Here is a 26,689-nt window from a genome sequence, read left to right as displayed (position 1 = left end):
TTAACCTAAGTACTTTCCTAATTAAAAATCAGAAACCAAGTTCCTAGCAACGTGCGAGACTTTTTCTTTCTGTGCCACCCTAAACAAGGACTGATTGTTTTCCTACGTTTATCAATTTTTTTAATCTAAACTTCAAGTTTAGGCACAAAATAATTCATCAATACACTCATTAGTGATTTGAAATTTCAAAACCTTATCATACACATACGATATACGATACTAAGTGCTTAAAAGGGTTGAAATCCACTTTGTACCCTGCGTGGGTAAAACTTAAAACTTCTCCTTGTCACCTGCCCACAAACCAGGCCCCCACATAACCGAATATTAGACTGCATTGGGCATAATGAATCTGACACTATAGTATGAATCATGCTTTCAATTACAGTTAACATTTTTATAAATCCATTATGTTTTTATTTAATCCGTTTAGTTTCTCACCTTAAAGTTTTAATGGTTAGTACATCAACCTTTAACTTAACCCAAATGAGCAGGGAACTAGCCAGCTGTACCTTCTAGGACCTCAGATTTTCTGTCTCAACCTTACTTCACTGACTTAAAATATTTACTGAGCAACTACCGCGCACCCAGTGTGCTAGGCACTAGAGATATAGCAATGAACATACAACAAAAAAGTATTCAAAGTGACGAAAAGCAAGGACCCACAACCAAGATTACTCTATCCAGCAAAGTTATCATTTAGAATGGAAGGGCAGATAAACTGCTTCCCAGATAAGGTAAAATTAAAGGAGTTCATCATCATCAAGTCCTTACTATATGAAATGTTAAAGGGACTTATTTAAGAAAAAGAAGATCAAAATTATGAACATTAAAACGACAACAAACTCACAACTATCAACGACTGACTCTAAAAAAAACTAAAAAACCCCCCTCAAAACCAAGCAAATAACTAGAACAGGAACAGAATCATAGAAATGGAGATCATATGGGGAGGAAGGGGCAAAATGGGAGGAAAAGGTACAGGGAATAAGAAGCATAACTGGCAGGTAAAGAACAGACAGGGCAGTGTTAAGAACAGTACAGGAAATGGAGAAGCCGAAGAACTTACATGCACGACTGGGACATGAACTAAGCGGAGGGGGGGGACTGCTAGAGGGAAGGCGGGTACCGGGCAGAGGGGTGCAAACAGGGGAAAAATAACTGGGACAACTGTACTAGCATACTCAATAAAATATACTTAGAAAAAGAATTTCTCTAAAAAGCATTTTGCTATCTTAAATGTCTACATATTCACTTTATTGCTGGCAATTAAGGAAAGTTAATACCAACTGAACACCAGCTGAACTGACCCTCAGTTGAACACATCTGTGAAGAAGTATAACATTTTTTTACTAGCCTAGAGCCATGCTCCCGAGCTGAAGACTTAAAAAGTAACAGAGACAGGATGTTGGCTTCATTCATCACTGTACCCCCAAGTAGCATACTGTAGGGGTGTAACGTGTAGAGATTAATGAAGTTAGCTCTAAGAAAACAACCCAATCAGGCAAACACAAGGGCAACTTATAATTTACTTTCCATTATCACAGGCCCCAAAATACAAAAATTTCCTAGGTAACCACCTGTCTTTAATCACTACCATTATCACTCACATTTAGATAAATGCTTTTGAAGTTCAGCTGATACCAGGAAAAAAAAAAAAATCAAACTGCCAGATTTTACCATGAGAGTTTCAGAAGTCCAGCGGGTTTTACACATTAGATTTTTCTATTTCTTCAGTCTTTAGCACTGTTCCTTTTCTGACAGTGTTCGAAAGGAAACAGGAAAAAAATAATCCTGTGCTCTTGTCACACACTTTCTAGTCACCCAGGGGCCATCCCTTCTCATCACCACCTGCCATCTCATGCCTGTGACACGGCCGGAGAGACAAAGCTCTGATGGGTAAAAAATGATCAGCTGGAAATCAAAGAATCAGAAGAAAGAAAAAAACATACTTAACACCGAAGGACCAGAACAGACATCTCTGCAAACAAGAAATACAAATGGCCAATAAACACATGAATAGATGCTCACATTCTAAGTCACTAAGGAAATGCAAAGCTAAACCACAATAAGTTATCATTTCACACCTTCATTATATCTATAACCAAAGGAAAAAAAAAAAGAACGAAAAACCAGAATATAACAAGTGTCAATCAGAACGCGGACAAACTGGAACCAGCACATGCTGCTGCTGGGAACGTGCCCTGGTGCCACCGCTGCGGCAAAGCCTGGCAGCTCTGCAAAAAATTACACAGAATTTCCATATGACCCAGCAATTCCGCTCCCAGGTGTACACCCAACACAATTGAAAACGGGGACTCAAACACATCCGTGTCCACCAAAATTCACAGCAGCAAAATTCACAAACGGCTAAAAGGCAGAAACCACTCAGGTGTTCCTCAACAGATGACTATGTATAACGGAATATTATTCAGCCAGAAAAAGCATGCAGTTCTGCCATATGCTAACTTGACCACACCGATGAACCTTGAACCCATCTGCTAAGTTAAATAAGCCAGGCACAAAAGGACAATTACATGATTCACTTATATGAAGTATCCAGAAAAGGCAAATTCACAGAGACAGAAACTAGACTGATGTTAAGAGTTGTGGCTTTAATGGTAACAGAGCTTCTGTATAGGGTGATGAAAAATTTTTGGAAATAGTGGTGATGGTTTGCGTTACATTGTGAATGTAATTAATGCCACTAAATTGCACACTTAAATTACCAAAACACATGGCAAAATTTATGTTACATGGATTTTGCCACCAAAAAAAAAAAAAAAAAAAAAAAAAAAGGCAAGGAAACAAGAAGTACAAAGTAGTTTGGGGCAAAATGAATTCCAAGTCACTTCAAAATCAGGATTAATACAGGAATCCCTTCCCCCGGTGTAAAGGCAATCCAACAATGAAGAGGCTGGCTCACCCAGGCAATAGTGTCTCCGCACACATCGTTCAATATTTAAGTGCATACGATGGAGCAAGCACTATCCTAGGCACAAGGAAATGACGATCCAGAAAACTGCCTGATCGCTACTCTGTATGTTGTGAAGATATGGATAAAATGAGCTTTTCTGAAAAAGACAAAAGAGTCAATGTTTTTATTTAAAATCATAGATTCAAAACAAGTACATCAAGACTCCTGAAGCCAGTCTACTGTCTTCTTTGCTCCATCTGGTTTAATGTCCTTAAATTGGCAATTTTGTCATTTTTCTAAACTAGAATAAAAGGTTTTTCTTCTTTTAACTACACAAACGTGACCACGACACAACATTCAGAAAAATCTATTTTCTGATCTTCATCAGCCAATGGTCTACTGATCAGAAAATAATCCACGTCACAGTCATGAATATAATTTAGTCTTGGTGCCTAAAAGCAGACAGGCTAATTAGCAGTTCTAGTAGGAGAAAATACTCCTGTTTTTCTGTCTAAGTTTAGGGGTATTCAACACATGAGAATTAAGCAAAAGTTTAAATGTCTATTAATCATACTTTGAGGACCACCTGGAAGGTGAAAAAAGTCCCTTTTTACTGATATGTAAATCTTTACAGCTCTTTAATAATCAACAGTTGAGCTCACTAGTATACCCTGGATTAATTTAAGTTTTAAAACAACACTGAGCTTTCCTACAATGTACACTTTCCTGTACCTAATACTACCCATTTTTCATCTTTGTAATTAGGCCACTAATTGCCTCAGAGCAGTGTTTATAATTGATGACAGTAACTAAGGTACCTCAGAAACAATGACCAGGCTCCCTTCTGTTGCTGGAAGTACCTGCATGCCTCTGTAACCTGGGAAGGAGGAGGAACAATACCTAGAGTCTAATAACTGCTTACTCAAACTAACAAAAGGAGGGAGGAAAAGGGGAGAATTTGAGAAGAGATGGCACTTTAAATTATTCACTGTGATTCCCATTTGGGAAAACACTGAATTCACGGGATCAGCAGGAGGTATGAATGTTCTCCAGCATAAAGCCACAATATTAAAAAAATGTAATATTCATTTTCACTTAACATCCAATTATCTAGAGGACTGAGGATGGGGCAGGAGCTAATGAGTCCAGGGCGCTGTTGCATGCTTAAAAGCAAAACTGTGAAGTTAGAGGAAAGGATTGATTGAGCAGATTAAAACTCAAAAGGATTACCCAGAGGGCAAAAAGGGGAGAGGGATGTCTTACCATCCACAAGATATTTCCATAAAATTCTTTCAGTTTTTTTCCTTTAACCAAGACAACACAAATTTCCCCCCCCCCCTTTTCTCTGTCACAACAATGTCAAAAATAGCCTTCAGTGTAGAAATCCTAAGTGTTCTTTATAAGACATAGGTCTGAAAACAATAGCATTGTAGCGCGAACTTGGCCATCTGCCGCCCCCCCTAAAAAGTGAGACCACAACGTCCGATGATTTTACACAAACACTTTGCCATCTCAGCAGCACCGCAGCATCTGAGGCTCAGTATTTCATGAGATGTGGGAGACTAAGTGAATGAGAAATCTGAATTTTTAAAAATGGGGTGTCTTTTAATAGTGACAGAAGTCACTATTCCTTTTTATACTTCAAGGTTCAGCCCGCACTTGCTTAGAATCATGTTAACATCAGATCTAAGAATCTGTGCACTGATGAGAAAACTGAAGTAAAAGTTTACATCTAGTTATTGGTATTGTTAGACTGGAGCCCTCAGTGTTCAGCTATCATTACACCAGCCGGACATCTCCTGTGGTTATAATGATAATTACAAATGTGGGGCTTTTAAAAAAGATTTTATTTATTTATTTTTAGAGAGGGGAAGGGAGGGAGAAAGAGGAGGAGAAAAACATCAATGTGTCATTGCCTCTCACACACCCGCTTCTCGGGACCTGGCCTGTAACCCAGGCTTGTGTCCTGACTGGGAATCGAACCAGCAATCCTTTGTTTCACAGGCTGGCACTCAATCCACTGAGCCACACCAGCCAGGGCTACAAACATGGGGCTTTGTGTCAAGCTCTGTGTTAAGCCAATTTACATGCATATGCCACTTAATTCTCATGACACTCGGAAATAAAGTATCCTCTCCCTGGCAGACAAGAAAATTGAAAACGATCGGCCTACTCAGGACCGATTCAAACCTAAGTCTAGCTGATTGTGAAGGTAAAGTTCAGTCCAATGCTACAGTCCTTCCCATGGCCTACAGGGCCTGACTCCTCCTACCTTTCTGAACTCATCTCCCACCCCTCACTCATCACTCAGAAAATCCGGTCAACCTTCATGCGAGCTCATACCTGCCTTGGGGACGTTACATGTGCTGAGTGCCCCCCAAACCCACCCCAGCCACTGCCGCTCCAGATCTGCGAGTGACCGGTTCTACCCTTTCAAGTCAAACACCACCTCTTCAACCAGGCTTTCCCTAACTACTTAATCTAAAGTAGACTTTCAGTCACTCCCACCATTATTTGAAATTGTCTTATATACTGGCTGTCTCCCCATTACAGTAAAAGCACCACAAGGGCAAAAAAAAAAAAACCAAAACAACAACAAACTTCCAGAAATGTTCCTCTATATTCATTTCTAGATTGCCCAACTCCCAAATGACTGTCTGACACCAGTTCTGCTGAAACCCTCGCGGGGGGAACCTCCCTAAAATCCCCACCTGCAAGAGCGAGATAAACACCCTTGAGATAAAGGACCCTGTGCCAGCACCTCTCCCTCCCCTCTCCTTCCCGCACAGGCACTCATCCCCTAAACTCTAAGGGATCCCGCGAGACCAGCAACCTGGGGAGCAATAGGCAGTGGCAGTTTGTCCCGGGCTAACACTCCCCCGACCCCAGAACATGTCTTCAAGGCTCCCTTTTCTCTGACTTCCCACTGAGCTAAAGCAGCTCTGCGTGGGCGCCTGCCTTTCCTATGACATTTTTAAAGAACCAAAGCAGCCGGCTCAAGGCTCTCCTGTTGCTTCTTCTGTGGTAAGCCCTTCAGTTTCATTATCCCCAGCTTTAAAGGTGGGGGCGGGGGGTGGGGGAGAGTGCCTGATGAGGAGGCACTCAAAAAAACTATTTGTTGGATACAGGATGTGTCTGAACCCCCATTTCATTAAAGGCCAGTATCATACAATTTAGCAATTAATTACATAGTACCTTCTATTTTTGTCTAGTTGTTTCTTGTGATTAATCTTGTCTTTTCGACTATATTGTATCTGCCTCAGGGATATCTTATAATTTTCTGCTTTGGGCAAGTTAATGACTCAACACAGGCTTACATGATCATCTATAAAAGGGGAGAAGCAGTCAAAAGTCTAGAATCCAAATATCTCCCATAGCTGGTAACGTGATAGGCAGACACTCAACTACTTTACTAAATAGTGTATTATTCACTCATAGATCTTAAATTCCTTTAATATTCTCATGACTTTCTACAAAAATACACAGTGTGTAAAGAAATGCATTCCTTTTTTGACTGGTATTAGGGATGACAGAGTAACCGCTCTTGCGCTGATAGTATACACAAGCCGCCCTCTTCTGATAGCGCCATTAATTTCTTTTAAGCCAATACCTAACCTGTTTGCTTCAGATTATCTTTTATCTTGACCAACATTAACTTCCAGTTTTCTCTACTTCTTTGACAGGCCTTGGCAACATCACATTCCTTACTTTGTGCTTGCTAAAGCTTTGTTTGCTTTACGTAGTTGGATGTGTTCAATGCATCTCCCAATGATCTAAAAAGCTGTAAAGTTAGAGTGAGTAGGTCAGGAGTATCTTGGCTTCGAGGGCTTTGGAATTCCTACTTCCTTGAAGAGCTCTAAAGAGTCATGGCAACACGAACAGACCTTCCTCCTGGTGATTTATTAGATGCTGCTCCCACTGGCCTGTCAAGCACAGGCCAGGAAACTAGACTGGAGCAGAACCGTCTACTGGCTTGAGAATCAATGGCCTGGAAAAGTAACTGAGACCATCTGAACAGCTGCTTCCAAAGATCGTCCAAGTCTAGCAGATTTTCACTGTTAAAGGACATTTCAACTCCAAACCAAGACCTTGCTTCCAACGTAGCAAAGTTCTGCAGAGAGGACATAAAACATGACTGAAGTCCTGTTCAGATGTATAACTTCAACCTGTTTTCCAAATACGGTTTCCGTCAGGAGAATGACATGACACAACACGCGAAGAAAATATATGTGTGCATATGCAGGCACAAAGGGAGGCAGTGGGTGTCTTTAACAGGGCGAGCTTTCTTAATTTTCTAACATAAAATAACCCACATCTCACCATAGTTCTTTCATTCCAGAAAAGCTCAGGAACTAAGTGCACTGACGCATTGAGAGCATATTTTCATGTGAGAAACAATAACACAAGGCTATTTTCATACAATACTTAACAATACTGAAATTGTCCTGTGGTTATTAGAAAAAGTATTTGAGTCTATAAAACAGGTCCAATATTTGTATAGGATGTAAATAAATTCTTAACTTTCTAAAAAACAAAATTTCTCAGCTTTCTCTATATAAAAACAACTCATTAAAAATTTGATTAAGATGTAGTTCTAGTTTTTCAACCAGTCTTTTTTTGCGTGTGCCAAATGTAAGATCAGACAATCAAGTGACTTGCTCAAGGTCATCTGGTCAAATCGGGTGGGATTAGAATTACTGGTTCCTGCTGTCCAAAGCCAGCCATAAATCCAACTTTTCTTGGAACTAAGCAGGCCAAAAGGGAAAAAACCATTCCATATTTCCTTTTCTCAATAATCAAAAGACAAAAGAAAAATTAGTTTAAGCAGTAAAAGTGCAAATGCTAAAATTTAATCAATACATCGCATATTACCTCTAACCACCTACAGGCACCTCTCTCAAAATTGGCAACTTTTAACAACTTGCAAAGGTCAGTCACCTTTATACAACCTTCCCATATGATGGCATCATAAACTAATTAAAATGTTTTAAAATCAGCACTTCACATACACATCAATAAATTGTTCACTTATCTTCTAAAAGACCTGATAAGACTGTAATATGGAAGTACTCTGAGCTCTTGGGCCTTTTTTATAAAAGGTGAAGGATCATAAATAAGTTCAAAGTTTTCTTCAGAATCCTGAAAGGAATAGGGTTTTTTCATCAGTGCAGGTCCAATAAGTGATTAAATAAACAAGAATCACTCAAGCTATGGGGCAGACAGGACTAGAGAAAAGAGGAATTTTTATCACCATATATCACCTTCCTCTTCCATTTATAAATCCACCACTTCATTCACACTTTCTGCCCCATCTTTCTCATTTCTATTTTTAAACTGCTGATATAAAACATTACTTTTGAATTAACAACAACAAAACAAACATAATGTCCAATGAAGCCATATTTTTAAAAAGTACTAATTGGTTTGGGATGGCGATACAAAGTAGCTAAAAGTACAAGGTATTTGCTACAAACTCACTATAGTCAAATTTAGTAATTTTCCTCACATCCAATTTCCTTGGTCAAATAGTACCATCACCCCATTTCAGATGATCCCTCAAGTTCAGGAAAATTTTCCTTTGCTCTGAAACTATGAGTCACCGATATTACAGCTGGCATTAGATATCAAAAGTACTAAGTTAATGGCTAGGCTGAAATTGTGGCTGGGTTATATTATAACCAACATGAGTTTTCTCATCTCGAATTCAAGTCTACCTAGTTCTGAATACAGTTGTAACACACTCTTGGAGTGGTGATTTCTCTTTAGCCCTTGAGCAAAATGTGGCCACAGGGCATATGAAGCAAATCAAAAGCAAGGACTGGAAAAAATTAAACCTGGAAGAAAATATAAGTCTGACACTTTCCGTTTTGCCAGACAACAATTGTCGTTACTTGGAAATGTATTAGGTTGAGCCATACCAAACTGCCACTATATACAACTGTCTTTGCCCCGCAAAAACAGAAATTTCATATGGTTTGACCTAATATTATTTTCTAAGCTCATTTTAATAATTATCCCAAATAAGGTTTTCCTATCTCAAAGCACATAAAACCGTATAGTTTTATGTTAGTTAGGGTTCCACTGACCTAAAAATCTACCACTGAGGAATTTTAATTAAGTTGGTAAGTTCCATTTCTGTTGGAGAACCTGGCTTCTAATCCTTCTAATCAAAAGGGTGATCACCAACTCAGAGGGATATATTTTTCCATGTGGATATGGCTGATTTATGCATCCACAGCAGAAAATACCTGTCACTTTCACAAAAGGGGTTACAGCTGCAAGACTGCTTCGAGCTCCAAATCCATCATTTCACACCCATTTTTATCCCTCTAATATCCAGTATGTGAATGAGCTCTTCTTATTTAATTTCACTAATTACTCAACCTGTTCTTATTCTGCCAAAATTCCTATCTACTGACCCATCGTACCATATACGCTGGCTTCCCAGAGGGATGCTTTCCCTAAGACACCTCAGAAATTAGTAGGGTGATCTGATGTTGCCTGTTCTATCTCCCTAGACCTAGTTTATAGTACAAGCCATCAATTAACCATCAAGTAAAATATGCTTCCCCCCAAAAATCAGGAGTCTCCTGCTCTATCTAGAAATGTCTCTATTCAGCTAGTTCCGTGTTGATGGGTCAAACAGAATGGCACTAGTCGCTACTACAATCCTAAGGGGTATTTTCCTATAGTTAATGCAATCATCAACCTTTTCATAACATACAAATAATCCAGACTTTTTCTAGTAGAATTTACTATCCTTAGCCCACCCCCGATCATTTTTCACCCTAAACTGAGGTTTTCTCTAGAGCCCCAGGCAAACACATTCCTGAAACCTCCCATCTACTCCCTTTCCTCTACAGTTTTTTGGTGTGTGGTTTTTTTTTTTTAATGAAAACTATGTATCAGGTACAGTGATAAGTGCTGTAAAAGGGACTTCATCTACTTCCACCCTTCAAACCTTAAGAGGTTAGGGTCAGTAGCCCATTTTACAGAGGAGAAAAGCTGAGGTTGGACCACTACCCAAGGTCATACAGGGCAGAGATTCAAATCCAAGCCTGACCTCAATGTCCTCTGACCTTAACACCCCCATACTGTGGGTTCCTTCTAATCTCCCTTCCTGCCCTAGATGCCTGCTCCGTGGTCCTATGAAGTCCCGAGCAGGGTTCTCTTTCTTCAGTGGCTCTTTCCTTTGAAGGACATGCCTTTGAGAAGCAGGGGTACCCATTCCATCTTTTCTCCCCCTTTCCCACCTGCCACCTTTCCTCCAGGGCCCTTATCACATTCCTCCTCTAGGGCCAATTTAAATGTCCCCTCTGACCCCAGAGCAGGCACCACGGACTACTGAAGGGCCACCTTCTCTCCTCGAGACTGGGAGAGGGCACAAGTGGAAGAGAGAAGAGGGCAGACGGCACCTGAAGTCCTTCCTTCAGGTACAAACTGTGGCAGAGGACCGCAGGAGGGTGGTTTGAGACGCGGAGGAGGCAGAAACGTCCGGGAGGCAAGTGACTAGCGAGTGCCCTTGGGGTAGGCGGGGCGGGGGTGGGAGCAGAGCTGGGAAAAGGCTTGGACGCACCAGGGTTAGTGGCTGGAATGGGGAGGGATGCCACTGGGCGGCGAGGCAAGGGATCCGGCCACTGGGGAGAGAACATGGGTGCTGGGGACGACCTGGAGGTGGATGTAGCCGGGGAAAGTGGTGGGAAGAAAGGGCAGGGAGGATGAGCAGGAAACGGTAGAGTCATCGGGGAGGCGCAAGAGGGACGATGGATGGCCACGGGGAAGGCGGGGCGCCTTCAGATCCGGGCAAGGGGTCTCGATGCTCGGCGAGAACCCGCGGGCTGGCCGGGGCGGTTCGGGGTGCACGGAATGCCGGGAGCGGGGGCTCGAGGAGACCCCGGGGGAGGAGGAGCGGGAGCTCTGGAGCCGGGAAGCGGGAAGTGCGGGCTCTAAGGCGGTCGGAGCGGGAAGGGGGGAGTCCCGGCACGAAGGAGGGGTGTGTGGGAGCACGCTGCGTTCCCCATGGGCTGAGGTTAGGGGGGCACGGGGGAGGCGGACGGGGGCGCGGGGGAGTTCCGGAGCCCGTCGGGGTGTAGAGGGCGGGAATGTCCTGGCGTCTCCCGAGGATCAGGCTGGGGTCCCCGTAGTTTTCTGAGCGCCAGGCTCCGGGTCGCCTCCGGGCCGGGGTCCCTGCGCCGCGGGGCGGGGCTTCCCGGGGCCCCTCGAGACCGGAGCGGCACCTCCCGGGTCCCATGTCCCCTTCTTACCTATACCGGGAGCCACATAGACGAAGTAGAGCAGCGAGGACGAGAGCGAGAAGAAGAAGAGCGCGGCGATCAGCGAGCGGCGCGGCAGCCGCAGCAGCCCCCGGCGGACGCGCATGCTGCAGCCAGGGGGCCGCTCGAGGGCCGGGCCGGGCCTGCTCCGACCGCTTCCCGTCCGCCGCCTCCCGGGCCTCCTCCGCCGCCTGGGCCTCGGCCACCACCTCCCGGGTCTTGCCGGCCGCCGCCTCGCCGCTCCCAGCCGCCGGCCGCCGCGGACCCGGACACATGAAGCGGGCGGGGGCCGGAGCGGCCCGGAGCTTCCAGAGCTACGAGAGCGGGGCGGGCGGCTGGGGGCGGGGCGGGGCGGGGCGGGCGGGGCGGGGCCAGCGAATAGGCCCCGCCGCGGAGGGCGCGCGCGCGCCTTGCGGCCCCCGCCGCCGCTCGGAGGCCCGATGGGAACGTCGCCAAATGGCGACAGCCCCTCTCCCGGCACGGCCACCGCCCAGGCTTTCGGGGAACATCGTTCAGGTGCCCGTCGGCTCTGCGCTTCGCACCCCCGACCCAGGAGCCAAGGGATCGTCTGCAGTGTCTGAAGCGGCTGGTCGCCAAATGCAGCGGAAGATCTGGGATTGGAGGCAATACGCCTTCATTCATTCACCCATTCACTCATTCGCTCAGTTCACCATTTATGGAACGCCAGACGTAGCCCAGACACCGTTCTTGACCCTGGGGAGGCTACCAAGAACAAAACAAAATCTGTGTCTTCTTGGAATTTATATTCAAATAGGAGAAAACGAAACATCGATTCATCCTATCAGGTACTGATAAAGGATAGGAGCACAATAAACGAGGAGGAAGGTAGTGGCGTCAAGGAAGGCCTCACTGAGCAGGTGACATGAACTGAGGCATAAAAGGATGAATAGCAGATGCAAAGGCCTGAGGTTAAAAAGCCTGATCTGCCCTCAAGTTGCCTCCAGGAAGACAGGGAGAGCTGCAGGAATGAGGTTGGAGCTCTAGGCAGGGTCCACATGCCACAGAATCATAAGGAATGTAAGGATAACAGTTAACAATGTGAAGACATGTGTTAAGAGGTACTGGGTTTTATATATCTCTTTACATCCCCCTCAACATTCCTGAGATATGTGCTCTTATTCCTATGATGTTTGTTGTTGTTGTTGTTTTAAAGAAGAAACAAATTCCTAGAGTAAGAAGCAATTCACCCAAGTCTTGGAGAAAGGGTAAGAGCTCAAATCAAAACTGATCTGTCTCCCAAGGCATACCCTTGAGCCTAGGCTGTAAACGCCTCAGCATTCCACCTCATCCCTAATTCTCACCCTGCAGGTAAGTTGGTATCCTATTCCATAGGAGAGTGTGAGACCATATTCGAAACACGTGGCTTTACAATCAGCTCCAGGCCAGAGGCTCTCCAGAGGCAGTGAGCAGTCCCTAGATAGAAGACTTACCTCCAGGGCGGGTAGAACCATCCCCAGCTTCCAGAAGCTGCCGGCTGAACTGAGGAGGCAAGTGTCCCCTGTGAAGACACATCTGAACCTGGAGGCACTGTCTTGGGATGCCGGAAAGCAGTCAGGAGGAGAGAGGATTTTGCAGGGATTCTGTGAAAACTAACAATAATCCTGTCTTATATTCCTAAAGTTGATTTATACTTTTCACAGCGTTTCTTTGATCCTTTCAGTGAGGGCTCTAGAACCAGACTGCCCAGTTCCCTGACTCCCAGCTCTTCTTACCTGAGTGACATTAAGTTACTTAATCTCTCTGGGCCTCTCAGTAACATGGGGGATGTTATTAGTAAAAACTGCATCAAGTTGGTGTGAGGATCTGAGTAATACATGCAAAGCCTGGCGCACACAGTAAATGCACACAACTCACCAGCTCCAACAGCGCTGAGAAATGAGGTGGAAGAGAAGAGGCTTAAACAACAAAATGGAAAAGCAGAGAATTTTGACTCAGATGGATGTGGGTTCAAATCGTGGCCTGGCTTAAGCTGGCCATGTGACCTTGAGTAAATCACTTGCCCCTCTGAGCTTCTATTTGTTATCTGTGAAATGATGTGGAATAAGCGAGAGGGCAGAGGTGAAGCCCTAGACCCGAAGTCCTGCGTCGCTGAAATGAGCTGACATGAACTGCTTTTTGTTGGGCCCACATGATGACCTCTCCCCTACCATGTGTCCAATAAACAGTTTCAAACATACAGAAAACTTGAAATAGTGGTACAAAGAATACTCTCCATATGGATTCAACGATTGTTATCATTTTTCCAGATTTATCTATCTATATTCATATGTACGATTTTTTTCTGAATTATTTGAAAGTAAGTTGCTGCTTCACTGGTACATCCTGTCTCAATACTTCAGCAAAGAATCCTAAGAAAAATTGCATTCTCCTAGATAAACACAATAATATTACCACTCCTAAGAAAATGAACAAACATACTATAATATCCTGTAATATATGGTTCATTTCCATGTGTCTCCATTTGTTTAAAGGATTCCTTTATAGGTGTTTAACTTTCAACAGTATCAAATCAAGGTTTACACATTGCATTTGGAATTTTTTTCTAGTATTTATCTACAACACTCCCTCTGCCTTTTTTTTTTAAACATTTCCCCCAACACTTTATTTAAAACATTTTTTAAACAATTCTATTTATTTTTAAAGAGGGGAAGAGAGGGAGAGAAACACCAATATGGGGTTGCCTCTCGTGGGCCCCCCTGTTGGAGACCTGGCCCATAACCCAGGCATGTGTCCTGACTGGGAATCAAACCAGTAACCCTTTGGTTCAGAGGCTGGCACTCAGTCTACTGAGCCACACCAGCCAAGGCTATTTAAAACATTTTTAAGTCTACAGGGAAGTTGCAAGAATAGTACAATGAACATCCATCTACCACTGGATCAATTGTACTTCCATGTGGAGGAAAAAAAAAAGACTTCCCACTGCTCCCTCACACCTTCCACAAAATCAATTCAAGTTGAATTGTAACTCCAACTGTAAACTGTAAAACAAAAAAAGCTTTTAGACAAAAACATAAAAGAATATCTTCATGTCCTTGGAGTAGGCAAAGAGTTGTCAGAGGACACAAACACCAAACAAAACAGGAAATTTTGATAGATTGGGCTACAGACAAATAAGAATTTCTCTTCATCAAAATACACCTTTAAGGAGAAAATATAGGTTGCATAGTAAGATAAGAAATAGAGATGTCTTGAGCTGATAAAGAACTCATATCCAAAATAATAAAGACAAGAGCAACAATCCAATAAGAAAAAGAAAAACAAGCAAAAGGCTTGAATATGCATCTCATAAAAGAATATATCCAAGTGGCCAATAAGCATATGGAAAGATGCCACATCTTTTGAAAAATGGAAATGGAAACCACACTGCAGTACTCTCCGTCGGCAGCTGGTTTGGAGGAAGAGAGCGGGCACTTGGGGCTGAGCCCTGAGGAAGTCTAGCTTTGAATGGCATGGTAGAGAGTCTTACGCTGCCCAGAATACAGGGGGATAGGAGGCTGGGTGTGCTGGAAGCCGAGGCAAGAAGTGCTTCTTGTGAAGAGGCCAGAGGTTCCGGGCACCCTCTTTGAGAAAGCCGTTGCACAAAAGCCATCGCACAATCCATGAAGACTAATCTCCAGCAGTGTGATAACATCACAAAGCAATGAATATCTTAGTTCCAAATGCCAGGGGCAGTCAGTGAATAAGGATCATTGACTAGAGCAGAACTGCTGTTGAAGTCCCAGGAGCCTTAGCACTGAAAGCTTCCAGTACCAGAAATGCCAGCAGACTATGCATTGACTGTGAGGTTCACCCTGGTTAGCTCCAGCCAGACAGTGGTTAATCTGCCCCTTTGAGAGGAAACTGAGGCTTGGAGCCAAAGCAACAGGCATCACTTCCTGCCAGCAGCTTTAAAAGCCAGTGCATCTTTTGCTGCTGTTTTTCCCCTACCATAATAACCATCGATTTTCCGCAGAAGAGCTGTCTCAATTGTTGGGTTCCACAGTGAGGAGGAAGCTCCCTAAACCCACCTGGCCAGTGATGAACACGTGGCATGAGCAAGAACTAAAACTCTGTTTTAAGCCTCTGAGATATGAGGGCTGTTTGTCACCACTGACTGACCACAAACATACTCTTCTGCAATTTGCTTTCTCTCGACACTATTTTTATAAAATGTATCCACAATGAAACATGTAGCTTGAGTTTATTCATTTTCCCTGCTGTATAGTATTTCATCATATAATTGGGCCACATTTTTCAAAGTCCTTTTTTCCCTGATGATATCTAGTTAGTTTGTATCCAATATTTTGCTATTACTGATGTGTAGATCCTTAGCCACAATTCCAAATCTAAAAAATCTGAAACCTAGTAGTTCTTTCATAATTTACTTGGCAGCAAGACCTGACCTGATCTGAACTTCTTTAGTGACAAAACTGGACTTCAGCAGACGGAAAGCTAGCTATAATCTTCATCACACTTCATAGCAATATACATGCTCCTCTGAGGAAATATTTAGGTTTTTTGCTCACAGGGTGACCTATCCCGCTCAAGGAGTGCTTTGTAAATATTCAGTGTGTGTACCATATTACCTTCAAAATTCTGTGGTTTTCTAAATTTCAAAACACTTCTGACCTCAAGGAGTTTGGATAAGAGATGATGGCCCAGTATGAACACCACTGCAATGAACGCGTGTGACAGAATCTATTTTCCCAAGATGGCCTCAACCATATTTCCCATTTCCATGCTCTTCTAGAACTTTCTTTATTTCCCCTCCCTTTGAATCTGGGTGGGACTGTGAACACTTATAGCCAAAAAAAGGAAGAAGAGATGCCACCACACAGGTTCTGAAGTAACGCAGCTTCTGACATGTTGGTTGGCCTTAGCCGCCATGCTGTGAGAAAGCCCAGGTGCTCTGGTCAATGGCCCCAGCAGAGGTCCCAGCTGACAGCCAGCATCAATCACCAGACATGTAAGAAAAGAAACCTCTAGATATCCCGGCCCCCAACTGCCAAATCAGCCTCAACCTTCAAGTCTCCCCAGCAGAAGCTCTAGAGAAGCTGTCTCCACTGTACCCTTTGCAAATCTATAAGCATGATAAAGTGGTTATCGGTAATACTACTTAGTTTGGAGTGGACACTGGACAGCAATAATAACTGTAACAGTGCCCTTCTGTGTGTATCCTGTGCATCAGGGCAAAAGTTTCTCCAGAACACATACATACAAGAATGGATTTGATGAGCAGTAGGTTATGCACGTCTTCTGCTTAACTGACTACTTCCAGACTGTTCTCCAAAGTGTGTGTACCAATTTACACTCTCTATAGCAGTTAATGAGGGTTCCCACAACTTCCTGCCTCATCCACAGTCACTGTGACTTTTCCGGGGCTCTGACCTTTCTCCACAAAACCCCTCTGAAGAAAGAGTAAGATAAGAGGAAATGGTATAAAAGAGTTAGCCAGACTTGGCCCATCGGTTGTAGTTTGCTAACCCTGTACTAAAGAATGAGTCTTTACTTTATCAAAGTATTTACTAAAGATTATTGAGTTTAGTAAAATCAATCAGTACCCTAGTTTTCACTTTGTTATGAAAAATTATTTTTATAAGCCACTGCCTTTTGGTTTATCCTATTTATTTCCTTCCCTCTACTGAGCTTCCTAGAACATAGTTTTAATCATGTTGCTCTTCTACTTCCAAAACTTTGGTGGCTCCCTACAGCTTGAAGAACAAAGCCTGAGCTTCATTTGATCTGTAAGACCTTCCGTGACCCGGCCATGACCCTTTGCATCTCTCACGTATCTTTGACATGTAAGTAGGGATGTAGAGTAAACATTTCCAGTTTTATAGTGAGGAATGTGGTTAGTAACATGCCATGATTCTGTACCCCAGGGGCTTCCGACAACATTTCATGCATCTATACAGCCAACATTCCATGGGGCTCAGTCAATGTTCCATGAATCCATGCAGCCAACATCCCATGATTCTATATTGTGGGGGGCTCAGTCAACATTCTATGAGTCCATATAGCCACCATTCCATGATTCTATACCATAAGGAGCTCAGTCAACATTCCATGAGTCTGCAGAGCCAACACCCCATGATTCAATGCCATGAGGGGCTCAGTCAACTACACAGAAGAGGAGGCTTCAACTAACATTCCTTGAATCTGTACAGATGAGGAAGCTCTGAAGATATTCCATATTGATAAGCAAAGAGGCTCTGCAAATATTTAATTATTTTTTTAAAGATTTTATTTACTTATTTTTAGAGAGAGGGGAAGGGAAGGGGAAAGAGAGGGAGAGAAACATTGATGTGTGAGAGAAATATCAATTGGTTGCCTCTTGCATGTGCCCCAACCAGGGACTGGGCTCACAACCTAGGCATATGCTCTGACCAGGAATCAAACCGGCAACCTTTCATTCTGCAGGACAATGCTCATCCAACTGAGCCACACAGTCAGGGCTTAATGATTTTATATAAAATCATCATATAGGTGTTCTGCAAATAGTGCAAGATTCTGGCCACAAGAAGGGACTCTGCAAGCACTCCATGATTCTATATGCATGAGAGTGTTCCTCAAAAGCAATTCACAATTCTCGATTCAGAAAGGAAAAGTTGTTCACACACCCTAAAGTTCTATATACAGGGAATGCCCTGTAAACATTTCATAATATTATACCTAAGAAAAGACTACATATATTATATAATTCTATAGATAGAAAAGAGCAGTGTACACTCTATATTGAATATATATATGGATCTTCCTTGGTTTTCCAATGTGCTATGCAAACAGTTGGTGATCCTGGAAGCAATTTATGATCCTATGCAGAGAAGGGTGTTCATTTCCCTGATTCTACCTGGAACAGGGGTGCTCTGTAAACATTCTATGGCACTAAACATAAGAAAATGCCAGTTAATGAGGCCACAGGGAGGATGGTGTTCTATAAAGATTCCTTGATTTTACACAGAGGAAGGGGCAGTGCAAACAGACCATGACTATACACACAAGATGCATTTTGCAAATATCTTGTGATTTTTACAGGTAGAGGATGAAGGACACATTCCAAGATTTCACACAAATGAAGGGGATCCAGCAAATACTCCTTGATTCTGCCAAGAAGACAAAGAATTTCTGTAAATATCCCTCGATGTCACATACAGGAGGAAGATTTGGAAGCAGGTCGTGATTTAATGCACGGGAGGTGCTTGGCAAGTGCTTGGAGAGTCTGTGGACTGCAGGGGGCTTGGCACATCCTGTCTCCTGAAAGAAAGCTGGGGGCGGGGTGACAGTTTTAGCAATGGACACTGTAGACCAGAGCCCAGAGTCTCCAAATATCTCAAGGGCACGTAAAGATACTTGAGACCCGAAAAATAATACTGACTCCAAAATATAAAACAGAGGCTGCAAAAACTGAAGCTAATCAATGTTTAATTAACATGTCTACAGATACAACATTACGTCAACAATTAGTCAACTGCTTCTGGACTCACATGACTATTAGGCCATGATGCTGCATTTTGTTATGTTTAAAAGGATGTGGTGGAGCCTTAAAAAGTAACAATGCTAGAGGCTCAGGAAGATCCTAAAATGGCCCTGGATGGGGAAGTTTCTAGAAAGTTCCCTTGAGTAGCTCAGACAACTCCCATATCCAAGCCCGGTGCCGCTCCCATCTAGCTCAGGTCCTGAACAGAAAGCTGACGTTCCAAAGCTGGGCTCACTTCATCCACTGCTGAGGTGAAAAAATATCCCAATTCCCAAGAGATGGACAGGGCTCCATGTATCACCCACTGACTGGAGGGAAGGCCACCCCTGTGGGCAACAGGGAAAGCCAATTGGCCAAGGACATTATGTTGTGGCAGGTGTCTGGAGGAATCCGATATCATCACGGACTCATGGTCTCATGGTCTAAGGAAGGAAAAACTGTGGATTCTTCTCTCCCTGCCCCCGCCCCTGCCCCTGCCCTGTCTGCACTCCCCTGAGTCTCAGGGGAAGGCTTTGAACCAGCCTTGGTACTGTGACTAGAGTAAGGGGGGCCAGAGAGAGGGACTGTGGTCACAGCTCAGCCCCAGGGCCATGGGTAAGAATGAGGAGTTTTGATCAAAGGCAGCAAGAGAAAATCTGAGTCTGGGGTCTTCACATCCCAGAGCCCAGCCATAATCAATCAACCCACATGACAGAAAATGGAATATTGCCCTGAGCTAAAGGCCACGGGGTAGCAGAGGTTATGGCTTTGTTTCCCAATTTTCTTAACCCATACCCCCATTTCAATGAACATATGTCATCTCTGTCACCTTTGGCACTATTTTAGATTTCAAAAAATGTTTTTTCCTCACAAAACTCTGAAATGATTAAAGGGCCATAGAGAAGAATATCTTTATGACCTTGGGGAGAAAGGGATTTCCCAAACCAGGCACAAAAAGCACAAACTACAAAGGAAAATATCAACCTATTGGACTATATCAAAATTCAATATTCCTATGTGGCAAAAGACCCCACAAAGGAAAAGACAAGTGATAAGCCAAGAGAAGATAACAACCGATGTAACAAAGGAATTATAGCTATAATTTGTGAAGAACTCTCACAGGCCAATAAGAAAAAAAAAATGGCAATCATCCCCAATGAAAAGGGACTAAGGGTTTGAAAAAGCATTTCTGTGAGAAAAGAAAAGCCAGAGGGCCCATAAACACCTGAAGAAAAGCCCAGTCTTAGGATTAATCAGGAAAACGTGAATTAAGACAGAATCAGAGGCTGTTTTACATGCAGAGATTGACAGAAGTTCCACTTCTGTCTATGTGCTCCAGGGAAATGCTGGCAAGCGAGAAGAAGGAGATATTCACAGGCGTGTTCACTGCAGCATGGAGTACAAACAGCCTAAATTCCATTAAGAGAGGGACAGGCTAGTAAAATGTGGTTTTATCAGCCACGTGATGGCATACTATGCAGCAGCTAACAGCAAGCAACAGAATGAGACACCAAGTAGGACAGTCAGCTGTATTGTGAACTACACAAACAATGAAGTTATAAGAAAATATGAAAGAGGACTTTCTGTGATTCAAAATCCAAAAGCCATAAAAGTTGGATACATTTGACTACATTAAAAAAAAATAGTTTAGGGCAAAAAGAGAATGCGTAAGACAGGTTGGGAGAGAAAAAAACTACTATGTGCAAAGTCAAAACACCAATGACAAACCAGGGGAAAATCCTTGTAATTTGTTCCACAAAGAGCTACTCTTTCTCATGTAAGAAGAGCTCGTAGAGATAGATAAGAAAAATGGACAACAACGCCATAGAAAGATGAACGAAGCATATGAGCAGACAGTTCATAGGCAAGGAAAATCAGATGGCTGCTAAATGTATGAAAAGCTGCTCAGTCTCTCTCGTTCTAAGAAACGTCAATGGAAACTACAGGAACCAACATGTTCCATCTATCTATCACACTGGCAAAGTTCTAGAAGCTTCATAACACACTGGGCGGGAAGAGTTTGAGACAATGGGCATCTTCATGATTCCTGGAGGGGTATAAATTGTCCCCACCTTTCTAGAGGCAATTTGGCAAAATCTATCAAAATCATAAATACACATACCTTTTTGATCTACTGCTGGGAATTTGTCCTCAAAAAACCCCTACATCTGTGTGAGATGGCATTTGTATGGAATTATTTTTTGAAAGCATGAGTCATTAATAGCAAAAAAAAAAAATTTTTTTAACAAGCCCCTTGTTCATTAAGAGGAGTCTAGGGAAATAAATTGTGATGCATAAAATAGCAGAATACTATCTAAAAAATGGATGGTGGTATTCTCTACATGCTGACCTGGGAAAGTCTCTGAGGCACACTGCTATGTTCAAAGGCAAGTGGGATAGCACTGCCCTTACATAAAAACAAAGAACAAGAACGTGTGCTTGTATTTGCTTCTGTGTGTGATAAGAAACTAAATGAACACCAAGAAAAGAAAACAGCAGTTACCTGTTACAGGGTGAGGAACCACAGGAATTATTGCCCGTTTAGGAATTAAATGTAAAAACAATGAAAATACACTCATACACACACATGCAAATCACTTCATGCTTTTTTCCCATCATAAAAGCCTCCAACAGCTGCCCCCTGAAATCGCAATAAAACTTAATACCTTCCTGAGGCCTAAAGCCTGGTATTACCAGGTACCAGCCTTCCTCTTCAACCCCGTCTTGTTACACTATCCCCGCCTTCCTTTGCCTCTTCATATATGTATATATATATATATAACCATAGAATTGTGGGACTCAAAAAACAAAAGGTCTCAGAAAAACTGGAACCCTCGCGCATTGCTTGCTGGTGGGATTGTAAAATGGAAAGCAGTCTGGGAGTTCCAGCGGTTAAATGCAGAGTTACCATATGACCCAGAAGTTTCGCTCCGAGGTATGCACTCAAGAGAACTGAAAGTGTGTGTCTATACATAAACTAACTTGTACATGAATATTCATGGCGGCAGCACTCACAAGAATCAAACAGTGGAAACCTTAAAAGCATATAACTAAGTAAAAGGAGCCAATCTGAAGGCAGTGAGAGAAAATCTGAGTCCATTTATATGACGTTCTGGAATAGGCAAAACCATGGAGCCAATATAAAGATTGGTGGTTGGCGGGGGTTGGGGGTGGGGTTGGAGGGAAAGACAAAGTTCCTCTCACTGAGGCAGAACTCAGAAGACTTTTAGTGAAGCACTCTGTAATATATTATAGTGATAGATATATGTCATTACACCTTTGTCCAAATCTATAGAATATACAACCAAGAGTGAATGTACAACACCGCAGTAAATTATAGACTTTGGGTGATAATGATGTGTCAACATGGATTCATCCTTGGTTAAAAAAAACAAACACAGAAACAAAAACCCCACCATTCTGGTGAGCAATGTTGATAACAGGGGAGGCTGTGCATGTGGAGGGGCAAAGAATATGCGGGAAATCTCTATACGTCCTCTCAATTTTGTTGTAAACCTAAAATTGCTCTAAACACACACACACCTCAAGAAGGAAAAAGAAGCCATTTAAAAAAAAACAACTATTGGATGAATTAGTGATAGAGTTGAGGCTGAGGGCCCCCTGTAGCTAAATAGGTAGCTATACACAAGAGCCAAAATGGGGAAAAGCAAATCCAAATGTGCTCTTCCTTTACTCAACACTCTTCCGTGGCTCCCTATTGCCCTAAAGAAAAATCCAAACGCCCTTACAAGTCTGCCAGGCCGCGCCCCGACTGGAGAGTGAACCCATAACCTCGGCATGTGCTCTAACTGGAAATCGACCTTTGACTTTGCAGGACAACACCCAACCAACTGAGCCACACAGGTCAGCGTGTCACTGGCTTTCGTTATGTCCCTTGAGACAGACTCTCTCTCCCCCTCTTTCTCTCTGTCACACCTGTCCCCTGAACCCCCCCTTCCCCTTCGCTGAGTCTAATGCACCCCTAAACACCCTGCCAGGCTCTGCTCAGGCCTCGCGTCCGCCAGGAAGCTTCAGTTGTCAAGGTTATAACTCACAGAAGCACCCAGGGGAGGCGCCAAGCTGTCAGGGTGGGGCAGCTGGGTGGACGGCTGTGGCTGGAGGGGATGGAGAGGAGGCGGGAGGAAGGCGATCAGAGGTGAGGTGGGCGGCGGCCGCCACAGAAGGCCTTGTTAATCCTAGTAAAGCTTTTACAGTGAACGAGCTGGGAGCCCTGGGAAGTTTACGGTCTGACTGAGGAGTCTTTTGGCTTCTGAGGAGTGGCTGGCTAGGGCAGAAGCAAGAAACCTCAACATCCTCAGTCAGAAGTAATCCTCACTTGGTCTAGGCGCCCCAAACACAGGTGGGGACTGCTTTGAACCAGCAAAGGCATTTATGTCTTCTGTCTAGGTTCTAGCTGACAGAAGCCACTGAAGCTTGGGGTGAAGGCCGAGGGCTCTGGAGGCTGGCCTCTGAGTTGAAGCTCAGGCTTTCCACCGCGATAACAATCTGGCTACTTAGTTTGTTGGAACCTTGGTTTTTTCATCTGTAAAATGGGCTTGATAAATTGTGCCCACTTCCATAGCGCTGTATTGGAGATTAAATGAGCTATTCCAGGCCGGGAACATGGTCAATGCTCAATCAATACTAGCTATTATTACAAAGTGTCTAATGATACTACTGTTCACAGGGATTTCTCAGGAATTCGGTGGTGGTTTAACCTGGGTGCACAGAGAGCCCTCAGGCAAAATTTGCTGGAAATTCCAGCCTCTGCTGACTGTCAGGGGGTCTCCCCCACCTTCCTCCTAAATCCATCCCCCTCCTGGGTTTGTTGTAATTCCTGCAGAGCCTTTACGTGTTAACGGCTCCAAAGGGCTCCAATGATCCCTGGGCTTCCGGGACCGGTGGGGAGACTGGGGGAAGCATCCAACCGCAGGCCAGAGGGGCCGCAGAGCCCTTGTCTAAGGCACATTAAGACAAAGAAATAGGACATCAGAAAGGTTAAGGCACAGGGTGCACAAGTTAGGGACAGAACCAGGGCAAAATTCCAGGTTTCCTCTATCCAGGGCGGAGAGGTACTTCTCTTTCCTTCTATACATTTTTAATTACGCAAGTAAGGCGGTCTCCTCATTTAAAAAAAAAAAATGCAGGTAAGTGAAAAAATAATGTCTTTAATCATCACCCTGTGCCATCTGCTGACACTCTTGATCCACACCCCCCGCTCTGTTTTTCACCACAGCACCCGTTTCTGCTCGACAGGGTCCCCACCCGCCGGACGTAGACCACCGGGAGGGCGGGGGTCTCAGAGCGATGGCAGTGCCTGGAACAGACTGAGTGCTCAGTAAATACCTGTGAAAAGAGTAAAGGCTATTCTGTGACCCTTGTTCCCTCTGTGCCAAGGCAGTTGCTTTTATCAGTTTGGCTTTTTTACCCATCTGGACCAGCACCATCCAACAGAAAGTTCTGCAGGGATGAAGATACTTTATATCTGCACTGTCTGATCCACAAGCCGCAAGCCACATGTGGCTATTGACCACTTGAAATGTGGGTGATGCCACTAGGGAGCTGAATTTTGGATTTTATTTCATTTTAATTAATTTACATTTAAATGTGACATCTGTATCTGACAGTGCCATGTACATTGTTCATGGAGTGTTTTGCATTTTTGTATTTTACATACATTTTCATGCTTTGTGTGTGCTCCTGCTTCACCAGACACTGTATTTTGGAAGTCTTTTTATATCAGGCTGAATAGATCTGCTCCATTCTTTATAACTGCTGCACAGAATTCCATAGTGAGGATATGTCATAATTTGCTTAGCCATCCTCTATTGAGAGATATTTAGGTGGTTTTCAATCCAGCACTATTAAAAATAGTGTTGCATTGAAATTACTATTTATACCTTCTTGGACACATATATGACCTTTTCTCTCTGGTGAATATCAGCATCAATAGTAATTATTACAATCATAATCATAATCACTTATACTTATTGAGCCTTTATGATGTGCCAGGCATTGTACTAAGCCATTTATAATGCTTCAGTTCTTATTACAGTCTAATAAAGGAGGTTTTAGTATTCTCTCTGTAGTACAAATGCAGAAACTGAGGCACAGAGAGATCCAGGAATTCTTCCCAAGTCACACAGCCAGCACGTGGCAAAGCCAGGATTTTAACTCAGGCAGTTAGTTGTCTCCAGAGTTGTGTGTCCTGCCCAGCTGCCCTCGGAGGGTCAAGGGGTCATGCCAGTGCATACATAGACATGGGTCCTGTGTCCATAGGGCTGAACCGCCCTCTTTGCAGGGATCTCTTTCCAGGGCTGAGACCCTGGGTGCCTACGTCCAGGGTAAGAGACCTGTCCCCGGAAACCTTGGGGTTTGCCATTGGGCCTGCGGAGGCAGCTGTACACACCTGCTGACCTGCCCTCCCTCTGGCCCCTTCCCCACATCCCCCTCCCTGGCCAGCGGTGAGATCCGAGGGGCATGGAAATGACATCAAGAAAGAAAGTGAGAGAGAGCAGCAGGCGAACTTACGCAACGCAGTGGAAAGTGATACAGGCAGACTGGCTGATTGGAAGCAAATAGAAAAGGAGTCAGGCAGAGCTTCCTGGAATCCAGGTCTAGGAGCTGCCAAAAGTGGGCCTCCTCTCTTAGGAACAATTGAATGTCACTGGGGTAACCGAACACTGCTGGCGAGAGAGGCCGCCTGCCCACAGCCGCACAGAGTGGCCTGTGTGAGCTAGGCTGGACTCCAGCGGGGGAAAAAAAAAACTGGCAAGGTGCCCCGTAAGGCCATCTGAGGAGACATGGCCGTCTCTCGTGCTGGACCAGGAACAGGGCTGGTGGGCCCTCTGGATGGGGGGATGCCCAGGCACAGAGACAGCTGGCGAGGAGGGCTCTCGCCCCGTGGTCAGGCCCCGGGCTCGGAGGCCAGGATACCTGGCTTCCCAGGCAAGCTTTCCTGCCTGTGACGCTGGGGGCAGCATAGCCTCTCAGACTTCCATTAGTCCAAAGGGGAAAACAATGTTACAAGAATCAAATAAGATAGGGGGCCACGAACCTTTTAGGTAAGGAGCCACTTAGTAAATAAATACCCTAGGCTTTGTGGGCTACACGGTCTCTGTCACAGCTCAACTCTGCCTATGTGGGCCGATGAAACCATAGGCAGTGAGAAGAAAAATTGCTGGGGCATGTGCCAAGAAAACTTCACTTTTTTGTAGACTGAAATCTGAATTTCAGATAATTTTCATATGTCACAAGATACTGTCCTTCAATTGTTTAAGAGTCATTTATTTACAAATATAAAACACAGTTGTAGCCTGAGAGTCATACAAAACAAAGTGGTGTTTACCCAAAGGACCTGGCTTTCTTTGGTGTGCAAGCAGGCCTCTAATTTATATTCCACTGTAAATATGTCACTGGAGAATTAAAACAGGAATCTCCCAACGTAAAAACCAAAAAAGAGGCAGTGGGCTTGGCATCGTTTAGCACAGTATCTTGCTCATGTAGGAGCTCTACGCCATTAACAATGATCATATTGAAGGGTCCTCACAGATCTTGGAAAAGGTGGGTAACCAGTGATGCTGTAATACTTCAGCAGGAAACTAATAGTAGCTAACATTTATTAAGACCTTTCTGTGTGCCAGGTCCTGTCCTAAGAACTTTATTTTTATGTGTTGTGTTAATTGATCACAATAATCCTACTCTCCTTTAAAAAAGATTTTGCTTATTAAATTTTAGAGAGAGGACAAGGGAGGGAGAAAGAGAGGCAAAGAAACATCAATGTGTGGTTGCCTTTCAAGCACCTACAACTAGGGACCTGGCCCACAACCCAGGCATGTGCCCTGGCTGGGAATTGAACCAGTGACCTTTTGATCTGCTGAGTCACACCCACTGAGCCACACCAGCCAGGGCTAATCCAGTTCTTAAGGCCATTTTACAGATGAGGGAAGAAAAGGCACAGAGGTTAAGTAAACAGCAGGGATAGGACACTCACTCAGAGAACCTAGTTCCAAAGCCCACCTTTGCTACCACTCACGTGATAGTTTT

The 26,689-nt window shown here is 43.9% G+C and overlaps 1 protein-coding gene across 1 annotated transcript in view; it reads right to left on the bottom strand.

Annotated features, from left to right (window-relative positions):
• The window catches only part of B4GALT5 (beta-1,4-galactosyltransferase 5), a 62,066-nt gene extending 50,681 nt beyond the window's left edge, over window positions 1-11,385 (bottom strand). The window contains exon 1 of the mRNA XM_054573614.1: window positions 11,179-11,385. Coding sequence (XP_054429589.1) covers window positions 11,179-11,293 — 115 coding nt within the window. The 5' untranslated portion in view covers window positions 11,294-11,385. The remainder of the gene's footprint in view (window positions 1-11,178) is intronic.
• Between the last annotated feature and the right edge of the window lie 15,304 nt (window positions 11,386-26,689).

The sequence above is a fragment of the Pteronotus mesoamericanus genome, unplaced genomic scaffold (assembly GCF_021234165.1).
Source record: "Pteronotus mesoamericanus isolate MK-2021 breed Mesoamerican mustached bat unplaced genomic scaffold, CSHL_Meso_final contig_25, whole genome shotgun sequence".
NCBI lineage: Eukaryota > Metazoa > Chordata > Mammalia > Chiroptera > Mormoopidae > Pteronotus > Pteronotus mesoamericanus.
The sequence above is the reverse complement of the archived record's forward strand: the minus strand, read 5'-3'. Positions and strand labels throughout refer to the sequence as shown.